The sequence below is a fragment of the Salvelinus fontinalis genome, chromosome 31, assembly GCF_029448725.1.
Source record: "Salvelinus fontinalis isolate EN_2023a chromosome 31, ASM2944872v1, whole genome shotgun sequence".
NCBI classification, from domain to species: Eukaryota; Metazoa; Chordata; class Actinopteri; order Salmoniformes; family Salmonidae; genus Salvelinus; species Salvelinus fontinalis.
The window spans coordinates 38,848,315-38,869,740 of record NC_074695.1 but is presented as its reverse complement, the minus strand read 5'-3'; the positions used below and the strand labels follow the sequence as shown (position 1 = coordinate 38,869,740).

At 42.9% G+C, this 21,426-nt stretch overlaps 1 protein-coding gene across 2 annotated transcripts; it reads left to right on the top strand.

Annotated features, from left to right (window-relative positions):
- Positions 1-491: 491 nt before the first annotated feature.
- LOC129830203 (serine/threonine-protein kinase 38-like) lies at positions 492-16,611 on the top strand. 2 transcript variants are annotated; one of them, XM_055892573.1, is made up of 13 exons: positions 492-639; positions 5,113-5,249; positions 6,730-6,781; positions 8,100-8,222; positions 8,327-8,410; positions 8,548-8,671; positions 9,021-9,175; positions 9,413-9,524; positions 11,134-11,195; positions 11,344-11,461; positions 12,580-12,799; positions 13,835-13,929; positions 14,265-16,611. In XM_055892573.1, exons 2-13 carry the CDS (start codon positions 5,119-5,121, stop codon positions 14,402-14,404), a joined length of 1,416 nt encoding a protein of 471 aa, XP_055748548.1. In that variant the 5' UTR covers positions 492-639; positions 5,113-5,118; the 3' UTR covers positions 14,405-16,611. The 2 variants fall into 2 exon arrangements, with proteins under 2 accessions (XP_055748548.1, XP_055748547.1); XM_055892572.1 differs by having other exon boundaries at positions 561-639; positions 9,413-9,515.
- Positions 16,612-21,426: the final 4,815 nt, after the last annotated feature.

The following is a 21,426-nucleotide window of genomic DNA, read 5'->3' as shown; positions in this document are numbered from 1 at the left end:
GACGCACACAGCAACAGTTTAACAGATTCCCGTTGTCTGTGACAGTCGCTGTTTTGTGCGACGCAGATTAGTTGGAGTGCTTGGGGAAACGAAGATGTCTGTTCTGTTTAGTTTTGATGTAGAGTGTTTGTCATATAAGGTTAAGTAGGTGTGTAAGTTATCCCTTGAGAGCGTTTGTTCCTAAAATACTTCAGCGTTGTAGGTGTCAAGTTTATCGGCATGTTTGCAGCAGTATGTACACGGGGAAGAGTCCAAGATGTGAGCATGATACGAAGGAATGTGTAATTTCGGTGGAGAAAGTTGTGTCTTAGTTGTGGGGTTGCCCATGGGGCTGGAGATCAGAGGTGTCCGGTGAAAGAAAGGCATGTTGAGGTTGCTAGGGTCGGGTAGTACAGAAAGTGTCGTATGCTGAAGCAGTGTAGAGAGAGGTAGAGGAAGATGGGTACAGGGTGAGGATTCACTGTGAGTAGGCAGAGACTAAAAGAGAGAGTGACCGGAAGAAGAAGTGGTGTGGCAAATCTCAAATCGTTGCGCTTCGCCTTGTTGGCCACCAAGCGTCATGATGAGTTTAAAGCGAAAGGGAAACACAGGGTTGAGCCACACACAGCCGAGCAGAGAGAGAGAGTCGTTCCTGCGAAGGTAAGATAACAGAAGACAAACTTGCTGAGAACCCGATTATAATTTTTATACGATAACACGTCTACTAGTTTTGTGACATGAAATGTTATGGTCAATATGCCCCCTCCCGTCTTCTAGTTGTCTCTTGGGCTAGTTACGTTACAGTAGTGCCAGGGCATCAATGACTAACTATCAGTAGTAGTGTAGCCATTTAGCTAAGTGATATTTTCCCACTTTTAAGCTAACTGTGCTATTTTTAGCTAGCTATCTACCTTTGTTGAAGCTATACAATCTAACCATAGCTAGATTAAGCTAGCTACCTGGCTGTGGTTAGACAGTTTTGAAATGCATATACAATGTACTTTGTTGTTGAATTTAGTACGTTTGCTTGCTAGCTAACATTACTAGGTATGTTACGTTCTGATTGGGTTTGCGGAACTAGTTAACTTTACCTGGCAGCAGTAAACAGCGAGGCTAGTTAGCAAGCTGTCTTTAATGCCACAACAACACTAGGTGTTATATACCGCTAACTATCCAAGTGTGTTCCCTCAACTCCACGGTGTAGATGGCTACATCACATCAATAGACATACAAACGTGTGCAAAGTCAAATATATGGGATTTGATGGCTTGGTCAAAGATACTGATAGCTAGCCGGATGGACTGGTTGTAGGCTGGTCTCTTAGCTAGCTACCTAGCTAGACACGCTTGCCTTGTTGTGACAAGTTTGATAGTGTTGGTTAACTTGGATGGTATTTTACTTTAGCTATTTAGCCAATTGTCATTCATATATGATGAAGCTCTCCACTTTGTACTTGTCATTGAGCTAGCCAATAACTCTAAGCGGCTTGCTGTTACCTAGCAAGCTATTTACATGCAGCTGAAGTTAACGAATGCATCTATTCAGCGCAGACAGTCAACCTAAACCAGACTGAATGTGCTAGCTAGCTATAGCTATTTCTGGCTTAGCTAACTACATGACAGATTTGCAGCTAGCTAGCCTATTTTATTTGTATATATTAAGTAGCTATTTGTGAGTAAGGCATGCTTGTGTTGTAGGGGTTTCTAAACAGCTTGGACAGACAAGGTGACGTATCCTTTCTGCACAGTTTACACTCCACGATTGTGCACACAGCCTACCCCTCTATGATTCACAGTAATGCGCACCAGAATTGGGTGCACGAAGTTGATTTACACACCATCATTTTAACTGCTGTCACAATATTAGTGACCAGGCTTTATTGTAGGACTATACACATGGCGACTTTAATTCTCGTTTTATAGGACACCAGTCATTCCTTTTAATCCTTTTAATGACCTTATTCAGTGCCAACAGAATGTCTGACAGATAATTGAATTACTCTGACCTTCTAGCATCGGCAAGACACAAATCAAGGGCTTTGTATATGCTTGGAGCTCATAGGCAAATGGCAGACTCTTTCCACGTGCCCATCCTCATGCTACCTCAACCTCAAGGGTACAGTGTTCCTGTTGCACAGCCATGTAGAACGCGCTGAGTGGACATTGAGTTACAGTACAATGACTGAAAGAGACCAATTGTCTTTAACTCTTTTTGGCACCTTGTTTTAGAAAGAGCTGATCTCAGCACTTTGAAAATGTTGTAGTGAAAGTTTAAAAGCAAAGTTATGACCCAGTGACAGTGTTTGCAAGAGTATGCCTATAGGCTGGTGTGTGTGAATGAAAACCAGCACAATTACAAGGACTATGAAGAATACAACTTCCTTTGGACTTGAAGTTAATCATGCCAGTGTACGCCTATTTGCAGTTCTTTCTGTCTATCATGGTTGGCAACAGGTGGCTGACGGGCTAAAACTGGCCTGCGAGTGAGCCTTATTGGTTAAAAAACACTGTAAAATCACCAGGAATTCAGCAAAAATGACTAATTTAGCATTTCTTTCACCAAATATTATCACAAATAAAATAGTGTCTCAATGTAAAATGTAATCAAAAAAAGACATCAGGATATTATTTTTTAAGATATATAGTTTTGACAAGATCACAGTATTTTTTTTGCGTTAGTTGACTGTACCTGCACTAAAACTTCAGTCTTTTTTTCTTCTTCATGGCTTGTTCTCAATCTTTTTTTAAGTAGGGAGCCAATTTGTTTTCAGCACTTATTTCCCTGACTGATCAAAATTCATTTTCTCATGTTCTCTCATACTTCTGCAGCAGACATATGGTGATCAATATGTTTGGAATATCGAATTGCAATAAAATCACAGTATCAAATCGCAATAGATATACACTGCTCAAAAAAATAAAGGGAACACTTAAACAACACAATGTAACTCCAAGTCAATCACACTTCTGTGAAATCAAACTGTCCACTTAAGAAGCAACACTGATTGACAATAAATTTCACATGCTGTTGTGCAAATGGAATAGACAAAAGGTGGAAATTATAGGCAATTAGCAAGACACCCCCCAAAACAGGAGTGATTCTGCAGGTGGTGACCACAGACCACTTCTCAGTTCCTATGCTTCCTGGCTGATGTTTTGGTCACTTTTGAATGCTGGCGGTGCTCTCACTCTAGTGGTAGCATGAGACGGAGTCTACAACCCACACAAGTGGCTCAGGTAGTGCAGTTCATCCAGGATGGCACATCAATGCGAACTGTGGCAAAAAGGTTTGCTGTTTCTGTCAGCGTAGTGTCCAGAGCATGCAGGCGCTACCAGGAGACAGGCCAGTACATCAGGAGACGTGGAGGAGGCCGTAGGAGGGCAACAACCCAGCAGCAGGACCGCTACCTCCGCCTTTGTGCAAGGAGGTGCACTGCCAGCGCCCTGCAAAATGACCTCCAGCAGGCCACAAATGTGCATGTGTCTGCTCAAACGGTCAGAAACAGACTCCATGAGGGTGGTATGAGGGCCCGACGTCCACAGGTGGGGGTTGTGCTTACAGCCCAACACCGTGCAGGACGTTTGGCATTTGCCAGAGAACACCAAGATTGGCAAATTCGCCACTGGCGCCCTGTGCTCTTCACAGATGAAAGCAGGTTCACACTGAGCACATGTGACAGACGTGACAGACGTGACAGAGTCTGGAGACGCCGTGGAGAACGTTATGCTGCCTGCAACATCCTCCAGCATGACCGGTTTGGCGGTGGGTCAGTCATGGTGTGGGGTGGCATTTCTTTGTGGGGCCGCACAGCCCTCCATGTGCTCGCCAGAGGTAGCCTGACTGCCATTAGGTACCGAGATGAGACCCTCAGACCCCTTGTGAGACCATATGCTGACACATGCACATTTGTGGCCTGCTGGAGGTCATTTTGCAGGGCTCTGGCAGTGCACCTCCTTGCACAAAGGCGGAGGTACCGGTCCTGCTGCTGGGTTGTTGCCCTCCTACGGCCTCCTCCACGTCTCCTGATGTACTGGCCTGTCTCCTGGTAGCGCCTGCATGCTCTGGACACTACGCTGACAGACACAGGAAACCTTTTTGCCACAGTTCGCATTGATGTGCCATCCTGGATGAACTGCACTACCTGAGCCACTTGTGTGGGTTGTAGACTCCGTCTCATGCTACCACTAGAGTGAGAGCACCGCCAGCATTCAAAAGTGACCAAAACATCAGCCAGGAAGCATAGGAACTGAGAAGTGGTCTGTGGTCACCACCTGCAGAATCACTCCTGTTTTGGGGGGTGTCTTGCTAATTGCCTATAATTTCCACCTTTTGTCTATTCCATTTGCACAACAGCATGTGAAATTTATTGTCAATCAGTGTTGCTTCCTAAGTGGACAGTTTGATTTCACAGAAGTGTGATTGACTTGGAGTTACATTGTGTTGTTTAAGTGTTCCCTTTATTTTTTTGAGCAGTGTAGAATCGCGATACATTTAGTATTGGCACCTAAGTATTGTGACAATATCGTATCGTGAGGTACCTGGCAATTCCCAACCCTATCAAATACAGTCTCTTTTTTAAGCTCTTTTAGGTCAATTTGCAATGTACTTATAATTATGTTTTGGCCCCCTGACCATCCCCTTCGACAAAAATAGGCCCGTGGCTGAATCCTAATTGCCTACTCCTGGTCTAGAATAGTGGTTCTCAATCCTGGTCCTGGGAACCAGTTTTTGCCTTTGCACTAAAATCATCAAAGCTTGACGAGGAGTTGATCATTTGAATCAACTGTGTAGTGTTAACGCAAAAACAAACATTTGCACCCCTTTGGGGCTCTAGGACCAGGATTGAGAACAAGTGGTCTAAAGGCTGCTTAATTGCAAAACAAATCAAGTTATGTCACATGCGCCGAATACAACAGGTGTAAACGTTACCGTGAAATGGTTACTTACAAGCCCTTAACCAACAATGCAGCTAAAAAAAATATTGACTAAATAAACTAAAGTAAAAAATAAGAGCAACAATACAATAACGAGGCTATACACAAGGGGTACCGAGTCAATGTGCGGGGGTACAGGTTAGTTGAGGTAATATATGTGGGTAGGGGTAAAGTCCCCCCTTTCCTGTGCATCCCTTAGGTAACCATGGCAATGATGGGCCAGAGTTCCTGCTCCTCGATGAGTAACCACACCAAGGAGCGCGTGACCATGGCCAAAGTAACCCTGGAGAACTTCTACAGCAACCTTATCGCCCAACACGAGGAGAGAGAGATGAGGTAGGCCTCCGACTGCACACGCATGCACCCGTCTGGGCTGAGCCAATGGGCAGCGTTCTACCAATGCTTTCCACCGACAGTCATCTTTTCCAATTTCTCTATTGCTACATTCTTCGTATGCGTTATGACATTCAAGGTGGCGGTTGCTAACTTTGGTATTTGTGCTTTATGAATGTGTTAGCTGACGATCTAGACAAAAAAATGGTGGCCACTGCATTATTTCTGTAGAAGATATTCACATTTTAACAGTAGCTTTTCCCTCCCGTTTTTCTTTTTATATTGGGCTGATGACACTTCTGTCTTGCTTGGTAGGCCTCTATGCTCTTTCTAAATGCAAATTGTCTGCGGTCTTTCATGTTACCTCCCTGGCTCTCTGATGGAAACCACACCCTGTCTGTGTGCGCTCTAGCACACTGAGATCATTTCAGTTTCGAGATAAAAACAACTGATGTGTGAAGAATGTGTGTGGCACTGACTGGGGGCTTTTTTTAAACTTGTGATCTTGGAAAAAGTAAGCAGAGGTTGAGTGCAATAAACCAGAATGTTTCACAAATTCTTGACATGATTTCAAAGTATATGTGTATGTATATGTATATGTATATGTGTATATATATATATATATATATATGTGTATATATATATATGTATATGTATATATATATATACACACACACATATATACTTTGAAATCATGTCAAGTATGTGTATATATATAATTAGTAAATGACCATTTCTGTTCAAACACTGTTACCTGAGTAATGATCAAACAAGCAGCTGATGGTGAAGACATGGCAGTTGGCTATTGTCAAGTAGCGGTCTCAGTCGGTTTCGCCCTCATGGCCACAGGAGGACCTTGTTTGTGTCGACTTCAAGAGGAAACTGATAAACAGTGAACATGACACACAGTGGCACCAATCCAACCCCTACTAGCAGATAGCCCTATTAATATCACTGGCAACCAAAGGTTACTCGGCGGTCTCTTATCTCAGCGGCTTCAGAGCAGAGAAGGAAATGACACTACTAATATGTAAGTCCCTGGGTCGCATTCATTAGTGCACACTGTAGCAAATCATTTTGCAACGGAACACGAAAAACAAGCAATTCTTATGTTCTGTGTTGTTCCTAGTGAATATGACCCTGATGTTGTGATGGGGTTGATCCATAGAAAGCATGTGGGCATAAGGACCGAACGACACCGGTCTGTGTTTTTCTGGAAGGATACTGCTCAATGACGCAATAAAACTCTTAGTCCCTTACACATTTTGCTCGATAAGCCAGTGAAGGTTACTCTTTCTCTCAAGGTAGAGATGTGTGGCTGTGTTTATATAGTGTACTTAATTGGTGTTAAAGGAGAATACATATGTGGCTTAGCTGGAACCATTCGCCACTCAAAGCAGTGTCTGTTCTTGAACAAAGTATCAACCCAACACCATACACATTAGTTGAATGAAAGTTAATTATTTTTGCATTTCTGTTCCAGGCAGCAGAAGTTGGAAAAGGTGATGGACCAAGAGGGCTTGGTTGATGAAGAGGTGAGGTTGTGTACTCGGGCACACACCCGGGTTTCCATAATGAAAATGTTTCGCTGGAGATTTGACCGGCAACATTTTAAAATTTACTGTACATTTTAAAAATTTCCTGGACCCTTATGCATTGAGTGCATCATTTTATTATGGCGTCCACCCACAGTGCCCTGAATGACAAATCATATTTAGCATGTGGGAATTCATATTAACAGAACATGCAAGTCTAGATTGGAACGGTGTGCTGTCCTTACTGAATTCTGATGTGCACTTTGAACATGTTACATGTTAGAATTTACTTTTCCTCAGCCAACAAGATGAGTAACTGACATTGGCTAGCGATTTTGCTGTTAATCTACTATAGTAGAAAAGTTTAAGCTACCTATTGTATTGGTCAGCTTATCGAGAAATGGTTTATTCCAATCACACTGGGACGATGGATCCTAAATTCATACAACAAGTAGACCTAGGCTACATAAAAAATAAATAACTCAAAAAGCTATGAGTCTGATGCAACAGATCAGAACATTTAGCTTAATGTTGAATAACTATTTCTTCACATAAGCGCAGCAATGTGGACAAGGCAGTAGACTCCAGTCTAATTGTAGTTCCATAATGCAATTAGCAGGAAAACAATGAAGTATATGTTTTCAAAATGCGTACTGCCTCCAGCTCATTGCAAAGTGGTGTGTGACATGCTGATGAAACCTGCCTTCCATTGCCATTTGATGCTGTGTTCAAAACAACTCAAATCTCAGGCTTCAGTGCATTCAAGACAACTGGGAATAAAACACGTTCCGACTGGGGTGGAAATCGTTATGAATAGTCTTCAACTCGTAATTCCAACTCTGGAATCGGGCCTCTTTCTAGCGCTCAGATTTTCCGACCTGAAGATCACTGACAACATGATTTGACCACGTGTTTTTGAGTTCCCAGTTGTCTTGAAAGCACCACAAGATGCTGTGCTTACGCTGTCTGACAGATTTCCCACTCAAAGGCTCTCTATGCTGTACGCATGTGATAAGGTAACGAATATGCTGTACACGCGCCAGTTTAATTCCACTAAATTATGCAAATAACCTATAGACTTTTAAGCATCACCAGTCAAATATATTTCCATCAATGAATAGGCTAAAAAGCATTATTTCACAATGGGATTTCTTTTCCTTCTCCTGGGCAATTGGCCGGTGCCAATTTTATTTATCTGCTTTTCAATATATTTTTCTGACAAAAGCCAGCTATTACCGGCTAACGGAAACCCTGACACAGACACACACACACACTTTTGACACGTTCACACTAACCATTTCCCCCTCTACCTGTGCAGAAGTGTATCCGGCGTTCTCAGCACGCCAGGAAAGAGACAGACTTCCTGCGTCTCAAACGAACCCGCCTGGGCCTGGAGGACTTTGAGTCCCTCAAGGTGATTGGCCGAGGAGCTTTTGGAGAGGTAGGCATCATCCCTTTAGTATAAACGTCTTTTATGTAGCCTTGCAGAGTTTCAGCTTATTATTCAATACATTATTCGCACGTTCCGGTCCTCTTTGTCCCCAGGTGCGTCTGGTGCAGAAAAAGGACACAGGCCATGTGTACGCTATGAAGATCCTCCGTAAGGCTGACATGCTGGAGAAGGAACAGGTGAGGAGGAAGGAGTAGGGGAGGTATACATTGATGGCCAGTAATTTCTCTCAAATGTCCAAAGCAGTGTCTTTGATACAAACATGAGTGCCTGTCATGCAATTGAGAAAAAAAATGTATGGTGCGTGTGTTCTTAGGTGGGTCACATCCGTGCCGAGCGAGACATTCTGGTGGAGGCAGACAGCCTGTGGGTGGTCAAGATGTTCTATAGCTTCCAGGACAAGATGAACCTCTACCTCATCATGGAGTTCCTGCCTGGCGGTACGACCCCCCCCTCGCCCCCCCCCCATGCGAGTCTTGCATGTGTATTTAGACCTTGGGGCTTGTATTCATAGTGTTTCAGAGTAGGAGTGCCTACTCGACTCAGCCAAAACTGATCCAAACTCGGCACTCCTAATCTGAGACACTTTGTGAATACGATCCCAGTAATGAGAAGCAATGTTGCAGAAAAACCCGTTTTGTATAGAACAAGCAACCTGCCATCGTCCAAAACAAACAATTCTGTGCAGCACATTTATCTGTAATTCCACTAAAACAAACTGCCTCACTGAATACGCCTCAAAGTCCAGTTGCATTGTGGTCATTTTTAACATGCCGCTGCCCCCTACAGGTGACATGATGACCCTGCTCATGAAGAAGGATACTCTGACTGAGGAGGCCACTCAGTTCTACATCGCTGAGACAGTGATAGCCATCGACTCCATCCACCAACTAGGCTTCATCCACAGAGACATCAAACCTGACAACCTGCTACTAGACTCCAGGGTGAGTTTGAGCACGGACTTGGAGACACATAAATATGAGCTCAGATTGGTGGTTTGGTTAAAGTGCACAACTGGGTCGAATTCACAAGGGAACAAACTGAAGAAAACGGACTAAACTTGTCCAATAAGAAATGCTTGTTTTCATTTTGTGGTGCAGAAGGTTTTGCTTTGGTGTGCAGTAATGAATATGATCCTGTACTGAAGGTGCCTTGATTATTGTGCTTTTTGATTGTTCCAGGGCCATGTGAAGCTGTCTGACTTTGGTTTATGCACGGGTCTGAAGAGGGCCCATCGTACGGAGTTCTACAAGAACCTCAACCACAGCCTCCCCAGTGACTTCAGTAAGCAAAGTCAGGCATCTCCAATCAATCCATTACTTTACATACTAACATCCTGTATCAATGTTAAAGCCACAATCTGGAGTTTGTGTCTGAGCCCTTATAGTTGTTGAGATTGACATGATATTTGAAGCATATTTTGGAGCTACACTTTGTTTGCAAACATTCAAATGACAATGACGTAAAATTTGGGTTATGATAGAGTAAAACGGATGCACTAAGCTCAAAAGGAATTTATAAATTCTATTAATTGGAAATGTATTTGAACAGTAGGAAATGTCCCAGATTGAGCCTTTTTAATGTTTCTCTACAAACCTGGTTCTGATTTCAAATGTGCTTTTTTTTTTTTTTAAGGTAAGAACTTAGATTTGTTTTTAGGTATGTTTTATATTATATAAAGGTGTTTTACCAGTGTTTACATATTTTTGTTGTTGCATGTTACAATCCTTACTAACAAATTCATTGAATATATCCTGACTGTAAATCACTGGATTAGAGCTGATAAATGACAAGGCAAAAACAGGTTTTTAGAAATGTTTGCAAATGTATAAAAAAATCTTAAATATCACATTTTATGTAAGTATTCAGACCCTTTACTCAGTATTTTGTTGAAGCACCTTTTGCAGTGATTACAACCTCGAGACTTTGGAGTTGCGCTACAAGCTTGGCACCTGTATTTAGGGAGTTTCTCCCATTCTTCTCTGCAGAGCCTCTCAAGCTCTTTCAGGTTGGATGGGGAGTGTTAATGCACAGCTATTTTCAGGTCTCTCCAGAGATGTTCAAGTCCGGTCTCTGGCTGGGCCACTCAAGGCCATTCAGAGACTTGTCCCGAAGCCACTCCTACTTTGTCTTGGCTGTGCTTCGGGTTGTCGTCCTGTTGGAAGGTGACCCTTCACCCCAGTCTAAGGTCCTGAGCGCTCTGAAGTAGGTTTTCATCATGGATCGCTCTGTACTTTGCTCCGTTCATCTTTGCTTTGATCCTGACTAGTCTCCCAGTCCCTGCCGCTGAAAAATATCCCCTCAGCATGATGCTAGCACCAGGTTTCCTCCAGACATGACACCTGGCATTCAAGCCAAAGAGTTCAATCTTGGTTTCATCAGACCAGAGAATCTTGTTTTTCATGGTCTGAGAATCCTTTTGGTGCTTTTGGCAAACTCCAAGCGGGCTGTCATGGCTACCGTTTGGCCACTCTACCACAGACAAACTCTGGAGCTCGGTCAGTGACCATTGGGTTCTTGGTCACCTCCCTGACTAATGACCTTCTTCCTTGATTGCTCAGTTTTGGATGATCAATGGAAACAGGATGCACCTGAGCTTAATTTCGAGTCTCATAGAAAAGGGTCTGAATACTTATTAACATAAGGTATTTCTGTTGTGAATTTTTTTATACATAAAAAGAACTGTTCGCTGTGTCATTATGGGGTATTGTGTAGATTGAGAATGTTTATTAAAAAAAAAAAATTATCCATTTTAGAAAAAGACTAACGTAACGAAATGCGTAAAGTGTAGGCGTCTGAATACTTTCCGTATGCACTGTATCTTAACCTGCAGGTGAGTTAAACCGGTTTAACCAGTATGTAAGTTGCATCATTTTATAGAACTGTTCATTCTTCTTTACAGCATTCAATAACATGAACTCAAAGAGGAAAGCAGAGACATGGAAGAGGAACAGGAGACAGCTGGTGAGAAAATAAAGCTAGATAGGAAGGCAGCATATTCTACACACTCACACTTGTATTGGCGTGGTCTTGTAGTCACATTTATACAATACTATGAAGCCTTGAATCAAGTAAAATAAAAATTGATACTGTCTTTGCCTTCTCCCTTTAGGCCTTCTCTACTGTGGGCACCCCTGACTACATCGCCCCAGAAGTCTTCATGCAGAACGGATACAACAAGCTCTGTGATTGGTGGAGCCTGGGAGTCATCATGTATGAGATGCTGATAGGTGAGATCTCATTGACATGTTCTACTTGGAGCCTCCTCAAAGCCATTGATGGTAGTTTTTGGAAATTATCTTTCAAACATACACTACATGACCAAAAATCTGTGTACACCTGCTCGTCGAACATCTCATTCCAAAATCATGGGCATTCATATGGAGTCGGTCCCCCCCCCCCCTTTGCTGCTATAATTTCTATATGGACCTCGCTTGCTGCACGGTTGCATTGTCATGCTGTAACAGGAAAAGGCCTTCCCCAAACTGTTGCCACAAATTTGGAAGCACAGAATGTAATTGTAGCATTAAGATTTCCCTTCACTGAATCTAAGGGGCCTAGCCTGAACCATGAAAAACCGCTCCAGACCATTATTCCTCCTCCACCAAACTTTACAGTTGGCACTCTCCATTGTGGCAGGTAGCGTTCTCCTCACATCCGCCAAACCCCGATTCGTCCGTCAGACTGCCAGATGGTGAAGTATGATTCATCACTCCTGAACATGTGTTTTCACTGCTCCAGAGTCCAGTGGCGGCGAGCTTTACACTACTCCAGCTGCCGCTTGGCATTGCGCATGATGAGCTTAGGCTTGTGTTCGGCTACTCGGCCATGGAAAGCCACTTCATGATGCTCCAGACGAACACTTATTGTGCTGACGTTGCTTCGAGGCAGTTTGGAACTCAGTAGTGAGTGTTGCAACCGAGGACAGGCTATTTTCGCACGCTTCAGCACTTGGCGGTCCCGTTCTGTGGGCTTGTGTGGCCTACCACTTTGCGGCTGAGCTGTTGTTGCTCCTTGATGCTTCTACTTCACAATAACAGCACTTACAGTTGACCGGGGCAGCTCTAGCACAGCAGAAATTTGACCAACTGACTTGTTGGAAAGGTGGCATCTTATGACGATGCCACGTTGAAAGTCACTGAGCACTTCAGTAATTCCATTCTACTGCCAATGATTGTCTATGGAGATTGCATGGCTGTGTGCTTGATTTTATACACCTGTCAGCAACAGGTGTGGCCGAAACAGCCGAAGGGGTGTCTAATATAGTGCCATCACAAAACGATGCCATTCCTATGCATTTGGCCATGCCTGGCTTATGTGTTGATTCCTTGTGTGTATTATGCTCCAGGCTATCCCCCGTTCTGCTCGGAGACCCCCCAGGAGACCTACAGGAAGGTGATGAACTGGCGAGAAACGCTGACCTTTCCCCCGGAAGTGCCCATCTCCGAGAAGGCCAAGGACCTCATCCTCAGGTTTTGCTGCGAAGAGGAGCACAGGATTGGAGCGACGGGGGTGGAGGACATCAAGGGCAACGCCTTCTTTGAAGGTGTGGACTACGACCACATCAGGTAGGAGGGCTTAAAAGAATAGTTCACTACTTTTTTTTTTTTTTGTTGGTGTGTGCAGATCTGCCAAAGTGCATGCATTTTGTATACCATGCATGCAATTTGAGGTCAAAGTACTCTGGTACGAAAAACTACCCTATATTATGTAACAATTGGCATGTTGTGTGTGACTCAACCGTCTGAAGTTGGAGTGGAGTCAGGACTTGGGCGAGAACATGGAGATCTGAAACAAGCTCATATAGGCCTAGTTCAGTTGTTTCATATTCCAAATAGCCTACTGTAAACTAGACTACTACATTGCATCCAGTAATTGAATTATTCAAAAATGTCTCTCCAAACAAAATTAGACAGTTTACATTTTTCTAGAGGCGAACCACAAAGACACCTATTTAATTAGAATAATCATTACCCCTAAATGTTACCTAGAAAAATATGAAAGTGTCATTAAGACCACCTCAATTTTCATTTAGGATCAAACCCAAAACTTCTGTGTTGGCTACAGTTTTTGATATCATTTAAGACTGTATGTTTCAGGAAGTGGCAGTTACATGTTTTTCAAATGCAAAATTCTCCAACTTTAAGTTGACTGCCCCCCTCCGGACCTCCCCCATATCCCGTCAAAAAAAGCCCTGATCGTACATAAAAATGTAAAAAAGTATATCTAGCTAGCTACTGAAGAGCAACCAAGTACCCATAAGTCTATCTGTATAGCCTACTATTCCTATGGAGACAGTCTTCTGCCAACATCATTATTAGTCAAAACATGAATTAGCCTGCTCCTATTATTTGAGCATTGTAGTTGCGTGTGCTGTGAAGTGGTACTCGTAAAAATGATTCAAGGTTGGCAGGTCTGTATTTATCCAAACCATTTATAAAATTTTAAAAAAATAGTTTATTAGCTGGTTATTTACCAACCTCCATAATCTCCTGGCTAGCATTTTCTGACAATGTAGCGGTGCATTTAAAAAAAATAATAACTTAAAAAAACGGGTGAGAACAGTCCCGTTGTAAAACCAGAGTCCCGTGTTGTCCCTACAGAGAGAGGCCCGCTGCCATTCCCATCCAGATCAAAAGCATCGACGACACGTCCAACTTTGACGAGTTCCCAGACTCCGATATCCTCCAGCCAACAGGTACGTTGCTTATTGTCACAACACCAGTGGCTGTCAGTAGTCATAGATCGACAGTATCATGTTCATTAGGCCCCTCCCCGTTTTTTTGGTTCCTTCTGTTCTGTTTGGTTCCTAGAGTAAACGGTAAACATTTTCCCTTGCAATAGTCTGCGACTAATGAATACACCCCTGGTAGTCCCTCCCAGTTTGTCAGTTTTCTTTCATTTGGTACCTAATAAACACAGCCCTGGTCAACCACCTTGAAACAAGGCTGTCTTTTTTTTAAAGAATTTTTTTAATCCTTTGTTTTCCTAAATTGCCCTGTGTGAAATAATCCCTTTACTTTTCCTCCTCAGCTGCCCCTGTGGTGTCTAACCATTCTGAGGCAGACCTGAAGAACAAGGACTGGGTCTTCATCAACTACACCTACAAGCGCTTCGAGGGCCTCACAGCCCGAGGGACCATCCCCTCCTACATGAAGACAGGGAAGAGATGAATAATTTCTTTGTTCACTCACTCTACCTGTCCCTCAGACTGGCATTCAAAAGGAATACACCATGGAGCCCAGCGACCACTCCTCTAGCTCCAAACTCCAAAAGAAACTAAAATGAGCCTTGTTTTGGGCCCTTCCTGCTGAAGGGACGTTCCTCCTTCCCTTGCATGGGACTTGTTGAAGGGCTCTGTGTAGAGAAGTGTGGCCTGCTCCAACTCTAGTCTGTCGATCTAAAAAAAAAAAAAAAAAAAAAGCCAGTATAGTGCTGGAAGATATGGATGGTGTTCCCATTGCACTGTCTGCAAGCTCAATTCTTCATGGAATAATTGTTTTTCTACATGGAAACTCACATGCTGTTCCACCCCAGTATTTAATTTCCCATAGCTTTCTTAAAAATGGGATCCACCGAAGAGCAGTCTTGGAGATGTTATTGCCTTAGTTTGGGGAACATCTCTCATAGATCTCCACTAGCATCGGTCCAACTCGGCCAAGACTGATTCTCTATGCTTCATTATTCCACAGGAACGAACCAAGATACCAGCATAACCGGTCACCCTAGGGGCCAGAGCCCGTTGTCACACCAGCGGACCACACTCAACCGGCTATACCCGCATTCCTTCACCCCCCCCCCCCCCCATAAACGGGCTTTGAAGTCTTAGCGGAGCGGCCAATTATCAAGGGACTGGGATCCAATATGTCTCGCTTTTCTGTCAAAGGGCTAGCTTTACTCTTCAGTCCTTTTTCAACGAGAGAAAAATGTTGCTCCACACACAATTGAATTCTCCATCTTTAGAAATGAGTTCCCCCTATTAAAATCATTAGAAATGGAGTGTCATTTGATGGGAACTACTGAGTTTTTAGTGAGCTCTCTGAAGCATATTGGGTGCTTGTGCTTCCGACATGTTGCCTGTTGCAACAAGACAACTCTTAACCAAAGACGCTGAGATTATTATTTTAGGGTTTCAATGTAATTGCTTTGTCCCCATGTAATTGTCACTTCAATACCATCAATGGTAGAGCTGTTTTTATACATGGATTTATGCAAGTGTTTATAGCAATAGAATCACCTCTGGAATATGATTCCATTTGAAATGGAACTACACCTCCCAGAAGCCCACTTGTTTAGATTCATTCTTGATTTGACAATCATCCACTTTTGAAGGGTAGCATTCATGCTGTCCTGAGTTTATTCACCAATAATCTGTTAGAGCTATAACTTTTTCTGGATATGCATGTCCTTTAGCTAGAGCGCACAGTCAAATGCAAAAATTTGCGCCTACCGACCATTTCTTTGGTTTACTTTTCAATGGACCTTTTGTGGTAGGGGAGCTAGAAGTAAGGCCAAGACATCAATCTTCTGTTTGTTCTCTCTTTAATTATTATTTTTTTACTTCCTGACCATTGGTCTGTAGGGGCTTGGTAGGTGAGGTGGCAGGCAGTGCAAGTTGGTTCAGTGGAGCTGGAAGGAACGGGGAATAGAAAAGGAGCACCTTTTTAGATTGAGTGACACTCAGGGTCTGTGTACTCTGACCCCAGGTTCGGATCATTCACTTCACTTCCTGTCTTGTCTATAGTTTCCTCTTGCTGTCGCTTGTTTTTTTTTCTTAGCAACTGAGCTTTGAGTAACATTTTAAACATTGCATTTGTCTGAAGTTTTGTCAAGGATATGTCACCTGGAAGTTCCTTACTTTGAGAGGTGAGGGAGAAACTCTGACCTTAACTCTACCCAGGGCTATATGTGACTGTCCTTAAAACAAAATCCCAAATGCTGTGTCACTTGAATTGAATGTAATCCCAAGGTGTAGTGGCAGATTAATTTCATGCCATGTTAATTCCAAAATGCTGAATGGAATGTAGCCAAAGCCACCATTAGTGGTAGGTTTCTGTCACACAGGGAAGATGTCATCTGGTCTTTTCTTAAATCCCTGTATGGTGTCCTGGGTGGTTTAGAGTACTTGCTGAAATTGAATAGCCAGATTATAATTTATTTTTTACAACTGAGCGACAGCTGGTTTGAGACTGGTCTCTAACATTTTACTGATGCTTGATGTCCAAATGATTCTGTAATGCCGGGTTTAAAAACTATTTGGGCGGATGAGGTGGGAGTTTTAAATAATTGTATTAATTTATGCTGCTTGGTGTGCGTGTGATTTGCTTGTCTTCAGAGGAATGGTTGATATGCTCAGTAAAAATGATGTTTGATTAACCCACACTGATAACCTCAAGTTATTTTGTAGATGTCACCCAACGGTGTGTATGCTGTTCTTTTTCTCAAAGGCATACATTGTGTGTGCATGCCAGTCAAAAGGTTGGACACAACTACTCATTCAAGGGTTTCTTTATTTTTTACAATTTTCTACATTGTAGAATAGTAGTGACGGCATCAAAACTATGAAATAACACATGGAATTATGTAGTAACCAAAAAATATATTTGAGATTCTTAAAAGTAGACATTCTTTGCCTTGACGACAGCTTTGCAGTCTTGGCATGCTCAACCAGCTTCAACTGTAATGCTTTTCCAACAGTCTTGAAGGAGTTCCCACATGCTGAGCTGCTTTTCCTTCACTCTGCGTTCCAACTCATCCCAAACCATCTCAATTGGGTTGAATTCAGCTGATTGTGGAGGCCAGGTCATCTGACGCAGCACTCATCACACTCCTTGGTCAAATAGCCCTTACACAGCCTGGAGGTCCATTGTCCTGTTGAAAAAAAACAATTATAGTTCCACTAAGCCCAAACCAGATGGGATGGTGTATTGCTGCAGAATGCTGTGGTAGCCATGCTGGTTAAGTGTGCCTTGAATTCTAAATAAATTAGTATCACCAGCAAAGCACCATCACACCTCCATGCTTCACGGTGGGAACCACACGTGGAGATCATCCGTTCACCTACTCTGCGTCTCACAAAGACACTGCGGTTGGAACCAAAAATCTCACATTTGGACTCAGACTGAAGGACAGACTTCCACCGGTCTATTGCTCGTGTTTCTTGTCCCAAGAAAGTCTTCTTTTTGGTGTCCTTTTAGTAGTGGTTTCTTTACAGCAATTTGACCATGAAGGCCTGATTTCACGCAGTTGACGTTGAGATGTCTGTTACTTAACCTGAAGCATTTATTTGGGCTGCAATCAGTGAGTGGTGAAGCTGGGAACTCTAATGAACGTATCCTCTGCAGCAGGGGTAACTCTGGGTCTTCCTTTCCTGTGGCGGACCTCATGAGAGCCAGTTTCATCACAGCGCTTGTTTTGTTTTTTCTCAGCTGCACTTGAAGAAACTTTCAAAGTTCTTGGTGTTCCGTATTCACTGACTTTCATGTCTTAAAGTAATTATGGACTGTTTCTCCTTGCTTTGAGCTGTTCTTGCCATAATATGGACTTGGTAAAAGACCAAATAGGTTTATCTTATCTATACCTCCCCTACCTTGTCACAACAACTGATTCCACAAATGAACTTAAGGCACACCTGTTAATTGAAAAGCATTCCTGGTGAAGCTGTTTGAGAGAATGCCAAGAGTGTGCAAAGCTGTCATCAAGGCAAAGGGTGGCTACTTTTTAAGGATCTAAAATATTTTGATTTGTTACCACTTTCTTTGGTTACTACATGATTCCATATGTGTTATTTCATAGTTTTGATGTCTTCACTATTATGCTACAATGTAGAAAATAGTAAAAGTAAACTCTTGAATGAGGTGTCAACTTTTGGTGTGTGTGTGACCATTTAATCAAAAGTAGGGGGTTGTATTTAATGTGTGTGTATATTTGACAATGAATAACTAACCCTGCACTTAATGTCTGTCTGATTTGTACAGCAAAGAAATGGGCACCTCTTAAATCTTCCGTCTTTAGAATTTTGTAGTGAGCATTTCTACAGTGTTTGTTTTGATGGACCAGTGGAATTAATGCCATTTCACTGGTTGAACAAGCAAGCTAGCCATGTGCAGGACTTATACATTTTCTTCTGGAAATTGTTTTGACTACAAAATAACCACAACTTAAATTGGCACTTTTCTGTAGTTCTATGAGGTGGAATAATGGAAATGCTGTGAACAAAACGCTTGAATATGAATTATTCCTAATTTGGATTTCACATTTTGCTTCTCAATCGATTCAGACTCTTAAGTGGAAGCATTTTTATTTTATTTTTATCCCCATCCAAACAGAAGGGTGAGGTTATCCATTTTTTGGCTTTTGTGCAAGGCTAACCTCCACAACCAAAGGAGGCTAGGGGGAAAGTTAGCAGGACCAACCAGTTTCTCAAGCCCCATCATGAAGTCACCCAGTCATTGCTCTGTCATCACTCAATATTGTGAAGAATTTCTTTCAGGGCTGAGTTGTCATGTATGCCAGTTTAAACAGCAGAAACTAGTCTTGTAATAGAACTTACCTTCCAGCTGTGGAAACTGTAGTCCTCAATTCCACCCCGGTTTTCAGAGAACTCCTTACCAATGTTCCACAAAGACACTAGGCAGTATCCCTAAGCTAGTAATAGCCTACTTGTACCATAGAGGCTGAGGAACCGACAACGCTACATGTTCGAGATGTGCAGGGTGTTCTGTTCATTTGATTCACACACCATGCATCCTTTTGAACATGGTAGCCACTTAACATTGATCATACAGCAACTTTTAACCCCATCTGACGTCTGCATTGGCCGTGCAGAATTTACGGGGATATGGTCTCTGCAGAAGTCAGGGAATTCATACTTCGCCGAGCAATGCAAAGCTTTTGTTAAGGAAGTGAGTTTGTTTATACAGAACCTCCCGCCCTCACCTACCGTCAACCAATCATGTAAATGTGGCGCTATACGGAGCCCTCTGCATTGTTACAAAATTTGGGAGGCGCAAGGCGATGCAGTACGGCGCTCAATTTGGCCTCTGCATGCCTCCGGAGGCTCCGCAATTGCGTCACACCATCCATACCGCGCCTCCGACCACGTTTTCGAATCAGGCTTAAATTGGCTTTTAGTTGTATTGTTTCTCCCTTCAAAGAGCATATTTAGCCAGTCAATGGCAGTCCGCTTGTTTCACTGATGGTAACAATACTGACCTGCACTATGGTGGTAGATTTGAACAGCATTAAATAAAACCTATGTTGAACTTATTTTTTTTCATTCCTTGTCTTTAGGGGTACAGTTGGCTTAGGTTTAGATTAGTGAAGAAATGTCAGTTTTAGGGTTTCCCCCTAGATTGCAGTTTTGTAACTGCAGTTGACTGGTATTTGATGCAGTAATTGCAGAATAACTGCAGTGTAAAGAGATTCCTCCTTTCCTCGCGAAGGATGATTATAGCCTCGAGTCTTCTTGGGTAAGAAGCTACAAGCTTGGCACACCTGTATTAGGGAAGTTTCTCCCATTCCTCTCTGCAGATCCTCTCAAGCTCTGTCAGGTTGGATGGGGTGCATTGCTGGCACAACTATTTTTCAGGTTTCTCCAGAGATGTTCGATCGGGTTCAAGTCTAGGCTCTGGCTGGTCCACTCAAGGACATTCAGAGACTTGTTCCGAAACCACTCCTGCGTTGTCTTGGCTGTGTGCTTAGGGTCATTGTCCTGTTGGAAGGTGAACATTCGCCACAGTCTGAGGTCCTGAGTGCTCTGGAGCAGGTTTTCATCAAGGATCTCTCTGTACTTTACACCGTTCATCTTTCCCTCGATCCTGACTAGTCTCCCAGTCCCTGCCGCTGAAAAACATCCCCACAGCATGATGCTACTGCCACCATGCTTCACCGTAGGGATGGTGCAAGGTTTCCTCCAGACTTGGCATTCAGGCCCAAGAGTTCAATCTTAGTTTCATCAGACCAGAGAATATTGTTTCTCATGGTTTGAGAGTCTTCAGGTGCCTTTTGGCAAACTCCAAGCGGGCTGTTATGTTTATTTTACTGAGGAGTGTCTTCCGTCTGGCCACTCTACCATAAAGGCCTGATTGGTGGAGTGCTGTAGAGATGGTTGACCTTCTGGAAGTTTCTTCACATAGGAGCTCTGTCAGAGTGACCATCGGGTTCTTGGTCACCTCTCTGACCCAGGCCCTTCTCCCCCGATTGCTCAGTTTGGCTGGGTGGCCAGCTCTGGAACCACCAAGACTCTTCCTAAACTTCTTCCATTTAAGAATGATTGAGGCCACTGTGTTCTTGGTGGCCTTCAATGCTGTAGACCATTTTTTTTGGTACCCTTGCCCAGATCTGTGCCTCGACAAAATCCTGTCTCTGAGCTCTACGGACAATTCCTTCTACCTCATGGCTTGGTTTTTGCTCTGACATGCACTGTCAACTGCGGGACCTTACACACACCTGTGTGTGTGTGTGTGCCTTTCCAAATCATATCTAATCAATTGAATTTACCACAGGTGGACTCCAAGTCGTAGAAACATCTCAAGGATGATCAATGGAAACAGGATGCACCTGAGCTCAATTTTGAGTCTCATAGCAAAGGTTCTGAATACTTATGTAAATAAGGTTTTATACATTTGCAAAAACATCTAAACTTGTATTCACTTTGTCCATTATGGGGTAGTTTGTGTGTAATGCTGAGGATTTAGTTTTATTTAATCTGTTTTAGAATACAGCTGTAACAACAAAATGTGGAAAAAGTCAAGGGGTTTGAATTCTTTCCGAAGACGCTGTGTGTATATAAAGCTGTTCAGTCAGTCCGTCATTTAGAAAGCCAATATTCTAATCTACTGACAAAAGTTAGAAAATAAAAGCTGCATTGGGATTTGAACTAGCGACCTCACAACACACTTTTTAACACCCTTCATCCATCTCCAACCTACCTCCCTGCGAGCCAATTTCATTATTTTACTCTCACTTGGAAACTCCACCCACTAACCTGTCACTAAGCTTTCATGCAACCAAACAATTAATCCCAGACTACCTCTGGTGATGGTCATGAAGATCTGATCACATTCAGATCTACACCACCTGTTTAAACATGTGGACAAGATCAGAACACATGTTAGCACCAGGTATAAAAGGGGCTAAAGAAAGAACTGCAGCATAGCTACTTCCCATGTCACATCACGTTTGTCATGAAAAA